The sequence below is a fragment of the Capsella rubella genome, unplaced genomic scaffold (assembly GCF_000375325.1).
Source record: "Capsella rubella cultivar Monte Gargano unplaced genomic scaffold, Caprub1_0 scaffold_6, whole genome shotgun sequence".
Classification (NCBI taxonomy): domain Eukaryota; kingdom Viridiplantae; phylum Streptophyta; class Magnoliopsida; order Brassicales; family Brassicaceae; genus Capsella; species Capsella rubella.
In genome coordinates, this window is record NW_006238918.1 from 3,464,237 (window position 1) to 3,483,003 (window position 18,767).

Here is an 18,767-nt window from a genome sequence, read left to right on the forward strand (position 1 = left end):
TGATTGAACTTCGACCTGCAAAGTATACCATTTATTGAAAGAAAAAAAGCAATAAAGTTCCCCTAAGCTCGTATATTAAATTATTAATAATAATACATTTAACTGGCATTACGGATTATGCAAATACCTTTGGAATTAATAGTATAATCTATAAAAAAAATTATGTATAGTATTGTTATATTTGTCCAGAAATTGATGAGCACAAAAAAAAGGTTTCTTTTGGCTGAAACAATCTGATACCAACATCAAATCAGCGGTTTTCTAAGAGGTTGTCCTAGTGGACCTTTGCGCTACTGCGTTTTAAATCTGAATTACCATGCAAATATATTTTGTTTAAGGGCTTAATTGAAGGAGATAATCGAATTTGGTTTCATTTTGTGGTTGTAACATGCTTTCCTGAGGTTATGAATAAATTTTTGTCAATTTGAAAGTGGTGGATAGTAATTTTATTCGAATATTGCTAGATTTTATTGGGTGGGCTTAGACTTCTCCTAAATTTTATCCTTCCAAATAATTGTAGTCAACTAACTAATTTATTACATAAATAAATTTATCATTGATGGTCTTCTCATTTACCACTTCGTCGGTTACAGATTAATTATAAAAATAAAATAAAATCATTTCAACAATTACCCGATGAGATTAACTCACTAATTATTCCCACCACTTTAACAAGATATATAATAATTAATTGACACCTCAGCTCAAAGGCCTCAGCTGACAGCTACTACAGTTTAGATAGTTATCGTGAATTCGTGGGAAAGAGACCATCAAGCTCGCTATAAGCCTATAACATGGTTCTTCCTTCCTTCATATTCGTGAATTATACTGAAAAGAAGGCTCTGCATCAAACATGAGATGATTCGCAGGACAAGAATCTTTACAAAATTTGTATATTTAACGTTGTTCTATATATAATGTGATTATGTGACTAATATTTTTTTGTTCGTAGATATTGTCTTAAGGAAGTAAATAATGGCCTCGTATAAAATATTGACTATCCATATACATGTTCATATTTACAAATATGTAGAATCAATGTGGTTATATTTTCCTAGGTCGTCTCAGATTTGCATGTCTTCTTTATTTTTGTGTTATCTTACTTCTTAGAGAAATATGTGTAATACTAATTTTTCTATGTTTAGTTGATATATTTCTATAAAATAAAAAAATATGAATGACTATTTTTTACTAAATATAAGGTTATACTCTTTTTTTTTTAATTCAATACTAAATAGTCAAAATAATTAATGGAATTTAATTGGTAATTAGTGTAACATTTTACTTGCCTCCCATTAAATTGTCATATTTCCTTATTACCCAGCTTAATTCTATCCCTACTTTGTGCTCTTAGCTCTCCTCCCCATTCTACACTAAACTTTTCTCATTCTTCTTTTTTCATGGAAGACCAGGGAACACAAGAGAAGAGTCTCGCCCACTGCGCTGCACCGCCGTTGACAGCGGTGGAGAGATTCTTAAACAGTCAAAAGAACGATACCTTGTGTTTCAAGACACAAGAGCGTTCTACAGACAGACCGATTTTGAAGACGACAAGGGCGACTGAGATTAGAAAGGACAATAAACAGAACATGATGTTTGGTCCGAGGAAGGAGAAAAACTTGGCCGTTAACAACGGAAACCGAAACGTTATTGGGGAAATGATCGTTAAAGGTGGTACAACTAGAGATTATCAAAAGAGCACTAATTGCAAGAAGCGACCATACAAGAATCTGATCAAAGGGCAATGGACAGCCGAAGAAGACAGGTGTATATGTGTACATATGTTGATTTTTATGATTCTTCATGCGAGCAATGGTGGCGTATATACCTATGATTTTGTGGTTGCATTAATATATTATATTTATGTATAGGAAGTTGATAAAGTTGGTGAAGCAACATGGAGATAGGAAATGGGCAATTATCTCGGAGAAACTTGAGGGAAGAGCAGGCAAGCAATGTCGTGAGAGATGGCATAATCATCTCCGTCCTGATATCAAGGTTTTAATATAATATAGATCTGTGTTCTATCAAAGTTTATATGAAATTCTTGGGTACATATAGATTCTTGATTTGTTGATAAACAAACATTCAGTCCAAAATGTAAATATTTGTTGATTTTGTTTTGTAGAAAGATAGTTGGAGTGAAGAAGAAGAGAGAGTTTTTGTGGAAGCACACACCAGGATCGGGAATAAGTGGGCAGAGATCGCTAAACTCATACAAGGACGAACCGAAAACTCGATCAAGAACCATTGGAATGCGACCAAACGACGCCAAAACTCAAAACGCAAACACAAGCGCTCGAGAAACGCCGATAGTACTAACAGCGACGTAGATGATCTCTCTCCATCCGCTAAAAGGCCATGCATTCTCGAAGACTATATTAGAAGCGTCGACAACAATGACAAGGGCAATGGCCAAAACATCATCACTGCTACTGGTGGTAGTAATATATTTCTTTCTACTCCGAATCTTGAAGATGTAGACTCTACATCGTCACTCTTGGATGATCCTTATGACGAAGAGCTTATTTTCCTGAAAAACATATTTGCGAACCATCCAGTTTCTCTCGAGAACATGGATTTGAGCCAGGGATCGGATGAGATAACCCAGTCTTCTTCGTCTGGGTTCATGTTCAAGAACCCTAACCCTAAACCTAATTTGCACAACAATATTGTTGGGAATCAGCTTGGAACAATGGTCACAGAACCTGCCATTACTTCGCACCTGGCATCTGACATCTACTTATCTGATTTGTTGGATGGTACGGCGTCGTCTTCTTCACTTTCTTTTATGTCTTCCAACAATAGTAGTGAGCATGCAGCTGAAAACGAGTTGTTTGTGCCGCAAGCTAACTCCACTAGTGAAAGAAGAGAAATGGATCTGATGGAGATGCTCTCTGGTTCTTCTACAATAGGTAGTACTAGTAACATTTGGTTTCCATTGTTCTAGCTACCTAATGAGTTATGATCATGAACTGTCATGAGATTATCATTATCATGTTGATCATTCCCTTCTTTTTTTATTTGATTTTATTGTTTTGATACTATTTTTTCTTTAAACATACATGTTTTATGGCTTTTTGTTTTGTTTTGTTTTTGTCTGAATAAAAGAACTTATACAGTTATAAATATGTCAAAATAACTAGGTTTATGCCATGCGCTACAGTTGGAACTTGGTAGTCGAGTTTTTTCTTCTACTTTGTGTTTATCATTTCCTGAATTATCTCCATGGCAAAACATGGTCTTCAATGACGATACTTGAAAGGGTAAGGAGGCCATCTGAACGTTACAAATACGTTACATAACTCTTCATTGTAAATTATGAGTTACTAGAAGTCTAGAACAACTTTCATATTACGTTTAATTTCCCCCTATATGGCATTTTTCAAAAATTAAAAAGGAAAATATTGTACCATTTTAAGTAAAAAATACAAATGTGTTTATTATATTTCAGTTTTAAATGGAAATATTATGCTGGCATCGTAACAGTCATTAGATACGTACTAGCTAGCTAATTAAACTCAGAGTTAATAATAGTTTTTTAAGTAATTACTACTACAAGTAATTAAAATCATAGCTTTATGTAATTACTAGTCTAGCTGGGGGAAAATGGTTGTCTGATCTCATCACTTTTACGTGTTTTATGCAAATTGTTTCCCATATTCGACATTTATTTTACGTACATGTATCTTTTCAGGAATTAAACGTGGGCCGGGAAAAATAGAGCGGCCCATAAGGTGAGTGTGGTCCATAATAAACTGGTTAATTAGTACAGTAAAACCTCTATAAATTAATAATGTTGGGACCATGAAAATCTATTAATTTATAGAGGTTTTAATTTATAATTATTAATTTATAGAGAGATTTTCCTAATTTGGAAAGTTTTTCAAAAAATATCTAAAAATAAGATTTAATCATGATAATTAGTATTTTATATAATCAATTACAAATAAAATGATAATTATTATGTCTTGAAATAGAATGCTAACTATTTTTGATATAGTAAAATATTAGAAATAAACTTTAACAAAACTAATGTGTCTATATATACATATATTTTGAAAGTTTAACCTAATTATTAATTTATAATATTGTTGGGACCATATATTTACAAAGGATTTTCAAAAAAATTATTATCTTATTATTTTATCGAAATATATCTAAAATTACACTGGTCCCAACTTGGGAGCGGAGAAATTTATTAATTTATAGAGATTATTAATTTATAGAGTATTAATTTATAGAGGTTTTACTGTACATCACAATATTAGTCCAGTCACTGATTCAATGATTTGGGTCTTCAAATGTGGTAAAGTAGCCTTGATTTTTTTTTTTGTAACACCATATCAGGATCAGCATAGGTCGATTAGTTTGCTTGACTTCTTAGCTTAGCTTAGGTTCTATTTTTTATTTTATTTTGTAATTGTTATTATTAGTCAACTAATACCATATAGTCTCATCATCATAAGCAAATTCATCTACGTACGCCACATTGGATTCCAAGAATAATGAAACCAGAAAAAAAATAAGAAATAGAAAAGAGAAAAACTAGATGCTAGCTACTTCAGATTGGCCTAAGATTCCCAAATAGAGATGTCAAAATGCATAACTAAAAGTAAGCAAACAATGTGGAGAGATATGGACAACACACACAGAAGCATTGAAGAGTGTACAAGTGGTCCATTACAGAATTTAATTTCCATTGAAAAAAACAACATAATGCTTCTTCTTTCCTTTTCTTTTTTTTTGATGTCTGTGGTCCAATTTTGGAAGTGGACAAAGCCTAACTTTGAGGTTTAATTAGAGAGTCGAACATATACGCCACTCCTTATATTAGCAAAGACATATGACATGTTTTATGTTAATGTACTGAGTATAGTATAGTGATCTGTCTTAATATTATTATTGTATATATCATGCATCACCCAAACTCAAATTCATTGAATGTATATTATCGACCAAAAAAAAGGAAAGAAAAAATCTCACTACTGCTGTCATAATTCTTCCTATAGTTTAGCTTAAATATCCTTTTTGAATTATATATATGCTACAACAAAACCACAAAAGTTGGACGTTTCATCGTCAATATTCTTCAAAACGTGAATATGGCCATATCCTCACGTCTACATCTCATCTCTAATGTACAATTCAAAAGTTTATAATAAGATATAAAAAAAAGCTTCTAAGACTACATAAATTGGCTGCTTATACATCTCATAAAAAGCTATATATACGGAAAAGGTTGGATGGGGACACATTTTTGTAACATTATTTGATCAACAATGAAGTGTTGTCTGTGGCACAGTTCCGATTATGTTGAACGTCATATAAATTAACAGTTCCGATTAATTAAATATATCTAATGGGGTACGTAAACAAAATTTTAAGAATTGAGTCCATGCATATTGGATCCGAATTGTGTAAGTGGTCATATTGGATTACAGATTTTACCGTAATCTATCAAATTTCACCGTAATATATCAAATTAGAAACATAACGAGAGAGTTTTACCCGTGATATGTCAAATTTTAAAGATATATAACATTTTTCTGTAAAAAAGTATATTAGACTTTCCACCAATTATAACTCTATATGTTCTTTTGTCGCAATAGGGTAATGGTCACAAGACTCACAACACAACATTGTAGTCACCAAAACCAAAGAACCAGCTAATTGAGTAAGAAGAAGAAGAAGCAACGACTTTTTCAATGTGGATAACCCCAATCTCTCTTTTCTCACGCGGGGCCAAAAATCACTCTTCTTTTCTTCGTTTTGTCTGCTTTCAAAACGCTTACATTGGCCATTACTTTCTCTATTATTTGAAATGATCGTTTAGATTTCTTATAGTATCCATGGAGAGGGTTGGGATAACGATCATTTGAGCATATGATGATATATGATGGGATTATCATCAACGATTTTAACATCTGATACTCTTCACATACACATCGTTTTACAATTCGGATCAATATGACATTCAGATACCTGTCTTTTGCTAATAACATGCATTATACAAGTTTGAATTTATATGGTGAGACATCGACGATACTATTAGTACACTACACTATATATCTTTTTCGATCTTCTTCACCAAAAAATGATAATACTAAATAAATATATATGTATATACATTTCCACTTACAAATTATTTTACCAATTCCTTCTAGTGTCTGATTTTGGAACAAAACAAAAAAAAACACAAAGCTATATCTCTCAAAAAAAAAAAAAAACTATCCGATTAACAATATTCGTAATTCGAGGTAAAGGAAAGATGGGTTTATGATTTTATTTGTGTTTTTTTATTTATTTATAGTGGTTGTGTTATTTAACAAAATGTCAATTATTGTGGTCGTTTTAACCATAACTTTACTCCGATTGAATAATTTCTTTGATAAGAAGGTACTACGATATGTTTGACCAAAACAATATAATACTATATATATACAATAATTGTGCATCTTGGCACACATTTGTCAACCTTTTTACTTATTTATAATTAACATATACTAAATATATTCGAGCTAGAAAAGGTCTTAAGTAAGACCATGTATGGAGAAGCTAGGTTCTTAGTTTTCTACGTACAAGGTCTCTATTTAAATGTACATAAAACAATATCGTTGCCTTGTTCTTCTCTGTTTTGTTAAACAAAAATAAGGCTAGTTCCCTCTATCATATATATATATATGTTTCTTTGTGATCATCTACCCCATTAATTAATCGAAAATATATACTATTTCATATTAGTGAGCCAAGTACATATATTCGTGCGTCACTCTAGTGTGATAACAATGATCTTGTCGTGATCGACGTATACTTTTTAGGCAATGAATAACTGCCACACACGTAAAGTCAATGAGCCCTCTCTGTGGCTTTTCGTTGCGAGCTTGATTAAATATCAAACAAAAGAAACTTACTGCTTCTCCTGAATAGAATTAGAAGGATTAAGTTTTTTTTTGCTTTCCTCTCAGAGAATTTCAAATAATGTTCTCAAACAAAAAGAATTTTTAGTGAGTATTAGAGTAATTACTCTAACATGCTATAATGTGAATTACGAATAAATAATTATATAAATAAAAAAGCAAGTCACTAGAGGTACAACTTTTGCAGCGTTATTACAAAACAAAGTGAAAGATGAAGAAAAAACATCCTTTACGTTCCATCATTTTCAATCCACAAACCTGACAAAAAGCTTCCTATGTTCTTCCTCTACTCTTTCTTTATAATATATTAAAGTACTATTGAAGCTTTTTTTTTAACTCATAATGTTTTGATGTATATGTTGTCTGTATATTGTTAGGTTTTCTTCTAATTTCCGTCTATCATAATAAGCCAAGGGTATACAAGAAAACAAATTAACAAAACAAAGCATCATTACTATAAGCATCATCCTCGTATTATATTCACTGTTTCTAACTAAAGGCTTTTAGCAAAAGTATGAAACGTCATATTTTTTTTTTAGTTTCTTCTTCAAATCTGCGATGCCGATCTTTGGAATAAAATATATGTTCTAAGAAAATATATGATTCCAATAAAATGGATTAATATTTATTTTGCTGATGAGATGAGCTTGTTTTGTCTTGTGTTGGATAAATATAATTGAATGGTGATAGTTGACAACTTGACATGTCACCAGCAATCAAATACATCTCTACGATCATCACACACATCCCTGTTTCTAAGGATAATAATATTGCGTCTATGTATATAAGATTTTTATATATGTTGCATATTATTTTTCTATTTATTTGATTGGCAAATCTGCACATTAGTAAAAAACTTACAAAATGCGTGGGAAACCATTATACTATTAGTGTTAACAACCCCAATTGCCCTTTTAATTTATGCTACAAACAAAACAAAACAAAAAAAAAACTGTAAACTAAACATTTGATGTTTGTTAACAACCACAATTGTCATCATTTACTCTAATTAAATAAATTTTCGTTTATGTCGCTAATATGGAGAGCAAAAGTCCCTGATTAAGATTCTCTATACCAACCTATATATATAGTACTCTAGCTAGCTTTGTCCGAGACAATAAAAATTATGATTAAGTATGTCCAAACATAATTTCAAACAACAATTTTTAGCTAGGCTTGTTCATCTAAAAAATGCGAAGAATAAATCATCGGTAGTTTTCGTTCAATAAGTCATCTCTAGCTAGGTCGAAAACTTCAATGTGTTGGAAATGGAACTAAATACATTTTTGACCAAAAGAAACAAAAAAGCTCCGGCTGCAAATTTCTTATCCGATTTGATGCAGGTCCTACACAATGCATATCCAGACTTCGAAGTCAGTCTACAAGTCAATGCATGATTAACTTGGCATTTGCAAGTGTTGGTTATAAATATATATTGCAAGATTGATGATTTCATTAAGAGGTAGAAGAAACAACGTATTAATATTTATTAAGGAGTAAAAAGAAAACTTAGTTGAGCCGTGGGCCGTAGGGCAAGTTTCGTCGTTTCTCGTACAAAAAAGAAAAAGAAAAAGGAGAGTGTGGGGACGACAAGAGTTGTTGTGAAATGGACGAGTGTGATCGGTAATGTGACCCTCTTTGTCCCAATCATGTGTGCTAATTCGACACGAAACGTAGACCTTATCACACCGGAAGTTTTCTCGACACACGTCTTTTTTTTTTTTTTTAACTCCTTTATTCATCACTCACCTTACTGTTTTGATATTTTGGTGCGGATTCAACTTTGTCCTTTTCTCTTTGTTCATCCATCCGAGAGCTCTCGCGTGTATCGCACGCAATTGAAAAAAGGGTTACAAACAATACCTAGACTAAACCCAAATCTTTGAAGCAGTCAATGGCTTACCAACCTTCAATAAAAACACTCATCATTGTCTATATCCACTGGTTACTACTTTCATAGAAACAACATTTTTACCGTTCCAAAATAATTTGCCTAAAACCTTAACCTTACGGAAAAAGAAAACTGTAACTATGCAAAAGACGAAGTGCAAACAAAGTATGAGTGGGTGGTATTTAAATAACCCTAAACAAGGTAGAGAGAGAGAGGCCAGTGGTTGGTTGGTAATACGACTAGTCCAAAGTGATGGAGCTTAATTAGACGGTTAGGACTTAGGAATTATTTTGCATTACATCCGTAGCTAGCTAATAAGTGCATTTACAAGGCTTTGATACATATCGATGGAAATGGAAATTTGCTTTTCCAAAAATTGTAAGAAAAACATATATATGGAGCAACAATTTCATGATGTACGTTTAATTGATCATTATTTTATCACTGTAATTATAATTAAAAAAAGAAAAAATCCAGATTGTTGTGAACATGCCGGAACATATTGATCGTAAAATTGTTAAGAAAATTTAATCAAACCTTTGGAAATATTTGATTTTATGTATATATGTAGAATGATTTTTTGGAGAAGACATCATGGAGTTCATTAACAAACTAATATTCGAATTTTTTTTTTTTAATTATTCTGATTGGGAATAAATTGTTGTGTCGTATTTTTGGATTAGACATCAATTACGAGCTTAAGTCAAATTTTCTGAAATTGGTCCCCCCACATCTCTATATTTTCAATATACATTATGCGTTGTGTGTTATTCATATGTATTTTTATTATCCTTTTTAAAAAAATGGTCATTTTAATAACAAAGGAAATATAAATGTAAGATTTCAATTTGTACGGTTAGATTTCCTTATCCGATCGCATGCCTATATTATTTTTCTTTTTCAGGGACCACGATTGTGGGAAGGACTATCACGACACGTGTCCTCCGATATTTCTGGCGCCGGGTAGTGACGTCATATTTTTTGACAATGGTCCCCTCCCTCCTTGCCTTGCCTTTTTTTTTTTTCTTTTTCTATTCACTTATTTATTTATTTTTTATTCAGTAATTATTAATTTTGCGCCATTAATTAGTAGATTTGATTAGTGATAAAAAATTCATATATTCTTATTTAACAAACACCTCTCCTTGCAAGTTGCAACATACTTTAGGAAATTAATCTACATATTCAACTAATATTTTCGGTAAAGAAAAATACTAAAATTAGTCGTATATTATTAACCTTTGTGTGGTTGTAGTGGTAAAAAGTTTTTTTTTTTTTGACAGTTTTTGTTTATTTTACAATTCATAACTCTAAAAAATATCCTAATAAAATAGACAAAATCAGTGTAGGAAGTCTTTTAATGAGTTTCAAGAGTTTTAATAGTCTATAAAAGTATAGTTTTAGGCTTTTAGCAATATATTATCGGAATTTCCTGTTTTTCATTATAGGTTATGGTTCAAACTTCAAACACTATGTTCTTTGTTTGTATTATAACTTTTCCAAATTTAATATTAATATCATTCTAGTGAAAAAAAAAAAAGAAAAAAGAAAAAAGTAAAAGTGGATCAGCAATTTCCTTTTTTACAGTCACTTCGTAACTCGTATCATTCTTTTGCCGTCAACTTCTATCATCTGTTTTTGTAAAACGATAAAACTTTTTGCTGTCGTAGGAATTGTTTTATCATGTTCTTACTACGGTATTAATTAATTAGACCTAATCCCATTTTTATTATCCCCAAAATTTTGGTACTCTACTACAATAATAATAATAATAAAAAAACAACAAAGAAAGAAGAATAAAAAATATCGGAATAAATTGTCTTTTTTGGTGTAAGCTAGCTAACACACTCGTATAAAATTCAAACGTTCAACACACATACACATCTACAAAAAATAAAAACCCCCTTAAATTTCATTTTCTTTCTTTTTATAAGCAGAAGAAAGAAAGTTTCTGTAAATTGATTGATTTAATCTTAACATCGAAGCTAAGAATTTCTCTTCTTTCAATCTTTCCCTCTCCCAAAACAAAAACGCTTTCAAATACAAAACTTCAGACGAAAACGATGGCGTTTCACAACAACCACTTCAATCACTTCACCGACCAACAACAACAACAGCCTCCTCCTCCGCCGCAGCAACAGCAACAACATTTCCACGAATCCGCACCACCTAACTGGCTCCTCCGCTCCGACAACAATTTTCTCAACCTCCAGACATCCGCCTCCGCCGCTGCTACAAGCTCCGATTCCCCTTCTTCCGCCGCAGCTAACCAGTGGCTCTCCCGATCCTCCTCTTTCCTCCAACGGGGAGGCGCAGCCAGCAACAACGCAACAGGCTCGGGTGACGTCGTCGAAGACGTCACGGGGGGAGAGGAGTCGATGATAGGAGAGAAGAAAGAGGCGGAGAGGTGGCAGAATGCGAAGCACAAGGCGGAGATACTCTCTCACCCGCTGTACGAACAGCTTTTGTCGGCACACGTGGCGTGTCTGAGGATCGCCACGCCGGTGGATCAGCTTCCGAGGATCGACGCACAGCTTGCTCAGTCGCAAAACGTCGTGGCTAAGTACTCAACCTTAGATACCGCTCAAGGACTCCTCGCCGGCGATGACAAGGAGCTTGACCACTTCATGGTAACTTAACTTCTCTTTCCTTCTCACTTCATTTTTAATTTCAATTATTTTCCATTATTTTATTCGCTTTTAAAATTCTTTTCGATTTTGGGAAAACAAATATCAATAATTTATGTTCGTCTTTTAGTTTATAATTTTACACGGTTTGACAAATTGAAGATTGTTTATTAATACTTACATTAATTAGAGAAGAAGAAAAAATTTCTTGTGTAGGTTTGTACTTAGCACCGACACACATGAATCATGATGCTGATCAATGGGTTAAGATAATTCGTGAATCTAAAAAACTTGGATATATTAGTTTTGTACAGTTGAAGTTTGACAGCAGAAAGGTTTATTTTGAGATAGATTTTGCTGAGTGTATAAATAAGTGATTTGAAAACAAAATTCATTGGTTGTAAGTTACGGATACAGTCATCTGACAAAAGCTAGTTTGTCATTTTCTGTCTGTATCCAATTATTATAATATTCATGTTTTGTATTTATAAATTTGTATATCTTGTCTGAAAGCTATTGTTTCAATGTTTTGTGCAGACGCATTATGTACTATTGCTGTGCTCTTTCAAAGAACAACTGCAACAGCATGTTCGTGTTCATGCTATGGAAGCTGTTATGGCTTGTTGGGAGATTGAGCAGTCACTTCAGAGCTTTACAGGTTAGCTGGTTTTCGAGAATTCTCCTAACATTTTAACATTATTTTTGCATTTAGCTGTAATGATAAATTAATTAAACTCTTGACAAAGACACAAGGTAGTAAGGTGCTTTTATTTCTTTCTAATTTCAGTTTAATTTATAGTACCGAATTCTTAAGGATTTGACACTTTTTTGTTGGGTGAAACAGGAGTGTCTCCTGGTGAAGGCACAGGAGCAACAATGTCTGAGGATGAAGATGAGCAAGTAGAGAGTGATGCTCATTTGTTTGATGGAAGCTTAGATGGATTAGGGTTTGGTCCCCTGGTTCCTACTGAGAGCGAGAGATCTTTGATGGAACGAGTCAGACAAGAACTCAAACATGAACTCAAACAGGTAACTTCCGATATATACACTATCTACTATCTTTTATACATTGTTTCATCTATTAAGTTAGATTTCCCCATAAGACCAATTAGAACACACCCTTCATGCCTTTCTATCATTTTTGACCAAACAAAGATGCTTCTATTAATAAGTCCAATTAATCAAGAAAACTTGTCAGACATGTATTTCTGATATATCTTCTAAGAAACTCGATCAATTTTATCACTTTTTTCTGAAGTCAGTTTACAAATATTTATTACCAGACACTTGTACGCATCAATTTTTTGTGGTTCACACACTAGAGTTAGTTTGATCTAACGATATAGAACAATTGTTTTGTTAAAAAAGGGTTATAAGGAGAAAATTGTAGACATAAGAGAGGAAATACTAAGGAAGAGAAGAGCAGGAAAACTACCAGGAGACACCACCTCTGTTCTCAAAGCATGGTGGCAATCTCATTCTAAGTGGCCTTACCCTACTGTGAGTTCACTCTTTTTTTTTTTTTTCTGAGATGACTCATTCCCTTCTCAATTTCCTAAGTTTTAAATGAATGAGCTATCTTTTGGCAGGAGGAAGATAAGGCGAGGTTGGTACAAGAGACGGGTTTACAGCTCAAACAGATAAACAATTGGTTCATCAATCAAAGAAAAAGAAATTGGCATAGCAATCCATCTTCTTCTACCGTCTCAAAGAACAAACGCAGAAGGTACTTCACACTAACAAAACTTTGTAGGAAGAGTTAGTTATCCAAGGTGAGACCATCACCATACGATCAAAGGATATAGGATATAATCGTTGAAATATATAGGTTAGGTGTGACAAACTTTGGGTTGTTTTTTTTTTTTAATTTGTCCTTCAGGTGTGACAAATTCTAGCTTGTTTAGGTATATATGGCTATCTACTTATCTTTGGTACGTTTCCATACATGGAGTCCTTAAATTTGGAGAGTTGTCTTTATGAAGCAATGCAGGTGAAAATAGCGGAAGAGAGCGTTGAAGTCACTCTGAACCTTCGAAAGGAGAGATCCCCAATAGCTTGGTAGAAAGTTGGAGACATGACGGCAGCAATTCTTACACAAAACAAAACGTAGAACGTTAACTTTTGTGCCATTACATGGTATATATGACTTCCATATTTCATAATTATTAGAGAACACACGAACCCCAAAAGTATGATTTGTAATATATATGAGGTTTTAGATGGATTTTATGATAAAATCGTCACTGCCATCTCCACCATGAATCCATCATTATATATTGTGAATAACATATGGAGTTTTCTCTTTAGCATTTTTGCAAACATTGGCCGTATATCTATTATATACAAACAAGCATATACGTACATCTTTTAAGCTGTTTAGCCTGATGAGTAATTTTGTTAGTTAATGTTCTCATTAGGGTTTTTCTATTCTTTTTTAGAGTGGAACCACGTCTTAAATAATTATGTTACATTTGCTAACCCTAATAGTGATACCAAAACATAGCTACGGCCAAACTCATGTTTATTGCATTTGGTGCTGCAAAGGTCGCCTGCAAACTAAAAAATTAGATATTTTCTCAGCTGTTGCCATTGATGTTTTCCCGTTTTGGCCCTTCTCCACTGGGTTTCTTCATTGTCCACTATGGGCCTGTCTCTCTACCTTGCAGGGTTTACAAAACTAGTTCATGTGAAAATCGCCGACGTTTCAGACCTCGCCCTCTTGTCTTTATATAAGGACTTCTTTTTTTTTTTACTAACACAATGTGTTAATAAAGTCTCTCTTTTTCATTTCTTTTTTTAATCAAGGTAGTGAAAATAACAACAATATTAGAAAAAAAAAACATTAAGATATATAGCCATATATATAATATCATGAACAATTCAATTAAACTTGTTTTGAGTTCCCTTAATTTTAACTAAAAACAACAACAAAATTTGAATTGCTGATGATCTTATATGGCTATGGACAAAAATATTTTATCTAAATGGTTTGGTTATGCTTCAATTATAATTTTCAATGGACTAGATAGTGGTGGGAGTTGAGAGAGTCTCTTTTCAGCGGAATGAGATTGCATGACTTGGCATTTCTGAACGTTGTGGGGTTTCCTGATTGGGTCTTGTCCTCAACTAACATGACACTCATATGAGAGGAGCGTTTGTTCATAGCTAGCAGTGACCCAATCATAAAACACAGCTAGCTCTGTGTTAATCCGTTATGTAGCAACAGCGACGAAACAATTGCTTTCTTCTTCTCTTTTTTTGTCATTTTGGATAGATAAAAGAAGATAATATTCCACTAAATACATTGCTGAAGATATCAAAGATTCGATGTCTGAAAGTGACGCAGAAAACAAAAAGTACAAAACCAATAAAAAGTGTTAGTGGGTAATTGGAGAGGATAGAGAATAAAACAGAGAGGACGACAAAGAAGTTCAACAATATTCTCTTTAAGTTTATCATGCGCTTCTTTCTGTTATACGTTAGCCGATGTATGAGGAATGTTTTCTGATACTTTTTTATATTTAGTATATTAAGATAATCATTGGTACAAATACTAGATTCTTCTGGTGTTTCTTCGAAAAAAGCTTAGAATATATATGGGAGAACACCAATACGATGAAATAACGTTCTAGTGAAGTTTGATCACATTATAATACTTTTCCAAATAGTATATGTTTTGTGGTATGCGATGACGAATTAATCTAGGTACCATAACAATTCTAAGTTGAGGACGTCACGATTTCATAATCTATAACTTAATTGTTGGAGACACGATGCAATTTATCTTTCTTGTCACAACCATAAAACGATCTAAATTATAAAACACACACACATACATGAAACATGTACATAGCTAATTGTAAATTCGTGAATTATACTTTGCGGGCTCGTGATAGTGCGTTTGTCTTGTAAGGTAAGGTCACTTCGTCCGTTATGGTCATTCTAATGCCTACGATGAGTATCAATACTATATTGTATGTAGTATAGTCCACCATATATGATATATAGCCCTTATATTTTATTGTGAAGTGAAGAGATATTTTGATAAAAGTATATGCCTTTACAGTTGACAAAAGAAAGTATATCCCTAACAGTTTATTTTAAAAAAACAATTGTACATTAAAAAAAACGATATAATTATATATAAATGTGATGGTGAATACAAATATCTAAACTTGAAACAATCAATGACGACGATTGACATAGAATGTTTGTGTCTCAATGGGAGATCAAAGTCTAAAGATAAATGTAACTTGGAAGAGAAAAATACTAGAAAATGAGGTATTATACAATAAATAAAATTAATGTGTAAAGTAGACAAAAACAAGTTAGATATGAGGCATCAAAAGAGAAAGGGACATGTCGACTGGGGTGGCAAGTGGTATGCATCACTATGTACCAACACAAACGTCAAAACATGTAAGAAAGCGTTTTTGGTTCGCTTTTCGTTTTTTCAACAATCATCCCCACACTTCACTTCACTTCACACTTCACACTCCCATCCTCTGTATCTCCCACTTGCTTCGTGGTTTTTTCTTTTCTTTCTAAAATTCAATTTTTGGATAATACGGTAATTGTTCTCCACTAATCTTAAACCGGCTTACCAGAATCTTAACCGGATTTTGCCCCTGACAGCTTACCATAATCTCTTTCGATTATTTCCGAAACGATAAAGGCTTTTAATTTCTTACCTAATTCATAAGTAGTCGAAACGTAAAAGATTAACTCTTCATATATTAAATCACAGTAGCTAACCTGGTTCCTAAGTTATGAAAAGTATAATCAATTTTTTTTTTCCGGCATTAGACCACCAATAATGGTGGTCTCTTAAGCATCTTTTAGTTTAAGATTTGCTAAGTCTCCTCACTCACTAGATGGTTACATTTTTTTTTATGTCGATCTAGTATATATAGTATTTAATGTTTTAAAGTTTCACTCACTCTGTATGTTGGAATTCAACTTTCTGCTTATTTGGATATATAGGTTGTCAAACGCATATCTTTTAGCATCTTTCACTTGATTCTGTTTAAGTTCCAACAACACTGATTTAATTGAATCCTCAGCTCAAGAATCTCCTCACTCACCAGTCACCAATCACCTTTTTCTGCTGCTGTTCTTGATCAAAATCAAGAAGCTGAGTTTGTCCAAAACAAAACATTCAAGAAACTTTGAACATCTTTCGTTTGAGCTGAATATAATGTGGTAATGTGTGCTACTATAAAATCCAAATTGAATGATGGAATCAAACCATCGATTAGATCCACCCACATTTTAGGGTTTGTTAATAAGAGTTTGTGTATTGTATTTGAGGAACAATTCTACAAAGCAAATGATTATTTGCAAAGAAAATTAGATCAGAGAGAAATATTTAGAGAATGATTTCTTTTTTTTTTCTTGTGCACACATCAATTTTACACATGTATATCAAATCAATATGCGAGAGAGAAGAGAGAGAAGAGAGAGAGCATTTACATATACATGACGTCATATTCGTACGTCATTTTCTCCGGCGAACAGTTACATTCCACCGTCACACCAAAAAAAATAGAAAAACATATTTATCAGAATATGTAATAAAACGTAACCGTCGTCAGAAGGAGATCAAATCAACCGTAGCGGATCTCGTCTTGGTCACCGGAGACTGAGGCAACCTCGCCGTGAAATTCGGGAAAGAACCGTCCTCATCAGAAACTCTCACATCGTCCTCGAAATTGAGCGCGTAACTCAACGGATCATAGCTGAAATCTCCAGGATAACTCTGGCTCTGATGTCTCTGATGATGATGATGATGATGTTGATGGACACAATTGTAAGCACAGCTGTTGTTACGGCACGTCACCTTGATACGTGACTTGACACGTCGGCACCGATCTCTCAACTCAAGCTCCTGAGCCGTGGATTTGAGCCACTCGTAAGGAGATCTCGGGGTTCTTTGTCCTCCGATCATCATTGTCTCTGGCTCAACAACCGCGTTTGCTCCTAGACAACAGATCGGAGATCTCATCCTGTGATTTGTTCCTCTCGTCGTCGTCGTCGTCGTCGTTGATCTTGCGGTGGATGGAGGAGAGCTGCATTCGTTGTACATTTTCTTGATCTTGAGATGTTTTTGATGAAATTGTTAAAGGAAGAGAGGAAAATGAAATTGGTTTCTTGAATTAGAAAAATTAAAGAAAGAGAAGTGAGAGAAAGAGAATGATTCTGAGATTTAATAAATAGGCAAAAAAAGAAAAGAAAAGGAGATAAGGGAGTTAACAAAAAATCCGTGGTTGATGCGTGGGCTTTTGGGCCCGTTCCGCGTTTTCTATGGGTTTATTTCGTTCTTTTTTTTTTTAATTTCTCAGGTGATTGTAATAAACTAATAACTAGAGGATGGCCCGTGCTTTCGCACGGATGATGTTTTTTAAACTAAAGATATAATTGAATTTGTATTAATATTTGGTATTCAATAGTATAGGATAAACATAATAGTCTTGTATATTTTAATTTTAATTCTATAGAGTTAAATCGCATGTTGATTTGTATATTTTAACTGTATAGAAAGTAAATAATATATACAATAGTAATTAGATCTGGTTTTAATATAAGTACGTATATATTATATTTTCCCTAAAACCGTTAAATTTATCAATCACGGACATTACCTCAACGGTGTATAAGAAAATGCAATCTTTTAATATAATTTACAAAAATTGTATATCGGTTGAAAGATAACATAAGTGATATATAATAATTTCATAAATTTGGATAATCTATTTATGAATACCTTATGAATAAAATTTAACTATTGGCAAAAGTATATGATAAACTAATCTGCTAAAATGTTAACAAAAAAGGAAAATATGATAAATATTGTAATTGTAAACAATTTTAATATAAAATTTAATCTTTAATCTACTTGAAATAAGAAAAATTAAATGTTTTAAGTTTAATAATGTACGAAATATTTAAATTTAGAAATATTAATGAAAAACATAAAAAAACTGAGATTTTTCACCTAAACTATTTCCTTAATTGAAAATTATAATACCTATTAAATCTTTTAGATATTCGAAAATAAGATTTAATTCCAATACCCGATTAAGAGACCTGTTTTAAGAGATGACCAGAATATCATTCAAAGTAATGCTATTTTAATATTTTAAAATTTAGTTTAAATTAATTAAATGCTTACCAAAATTAAATTTATTATCATTTTTTATCTAAAATCGGTTAGTAAAAGAGGTAATATTAGTTGAAATTTATTTCCTTCCTTTTTCGTTTCTGAAAATGATTTTTTCTTATAAGTTTTTAAAGAAAAATGTATCAATCAAGTTTTTTATTTCATAAAAT

The 18,767-nt window shown here is 32.6% G+C and overlaps 3 protein-coding genes across 4 annotated transcripts; 2 read left to right on the forward strand and 1 right to left on the reverse strand.

The window, feature by feature from the left end:
• Nucleotides 1–1,400: 1,400 nt before the first annotated feature.
• On the forward strand, nucleotides 1,401–2,950 carry LOC17882915 (transcription factor MYB64). The gene is made up of 3 exons (XM_006289997.1): nucleotides 1,401–1,765; nucleotides 1,872–1,998; nucleotides 2,129–2,950. The coding sequence occupies exons 1-3, from the start codon at nucleotides 1,401–1,403 to the stop codon at nucleotides 2,948–2,950; spliced, it is 1,314 nt and encodes a 437-aa protein (XP_006290059.1).
• A 7,760-nt stretch (nucleotides 2,951–10,710) lies between these two features.
• Nucleotides 10,711–13,726, forward strand: LOC17881381 (homeobox protein knotted-1-like 4). 2 transcript variants are annotated; one of them, XM_006287848.2, is made up of 6 exons: nucleotides 10,711–11,441; nucleotides 11,976–12,096; nucleotides 12,283–12,467; nucleotides 12,807–12,938; nucleotides 13,028–13,164; nucleotides 13,421–13,726. In XM_006287848.2, the coding sequence occupies exons 1-6, from the start codon at nucleotides 10,875–10,877 to the stop codon at nucleotides 13,452–13,454; spliced, it is 1,176 nt and encodes a 391-aa protein (XP_006287910.1). In that variant the 5' UTR covers nucleotides 10,711–10,874; the 3' UTR covers nucleotides 13,455–13,726. The 2 variants fall into 2 exon arrangements, with proteins under 2 accessions (XP_006287910.1, XP_023637515.1); XM_023781747.1 differs by having other exon boundaries at nucleotides 13,429–13,726.
• Nucleotides 13,727–16,792: 3,066 nt separating this feature from the next.
• LOC17884235 lies at nucleotides 16,793–17,616 on the reverse strand. The gene has a single exon (XM_006289898.2). The coding sequence runs from the start codon at nucleotides 17,521–17,523 to the stop codon at nucleotides 17,029–17,031; it is 495 nt and encodes a 164-aa protein (XP_006289960.1). The 5' UTR covers nucleotides 17,524–17,616; the 3' UTR covers nucleotides 16,793–17,028.
• Between the last annotated feature and the right edge of the window lie 1,151 nt (nucleotides 17,617–18,767).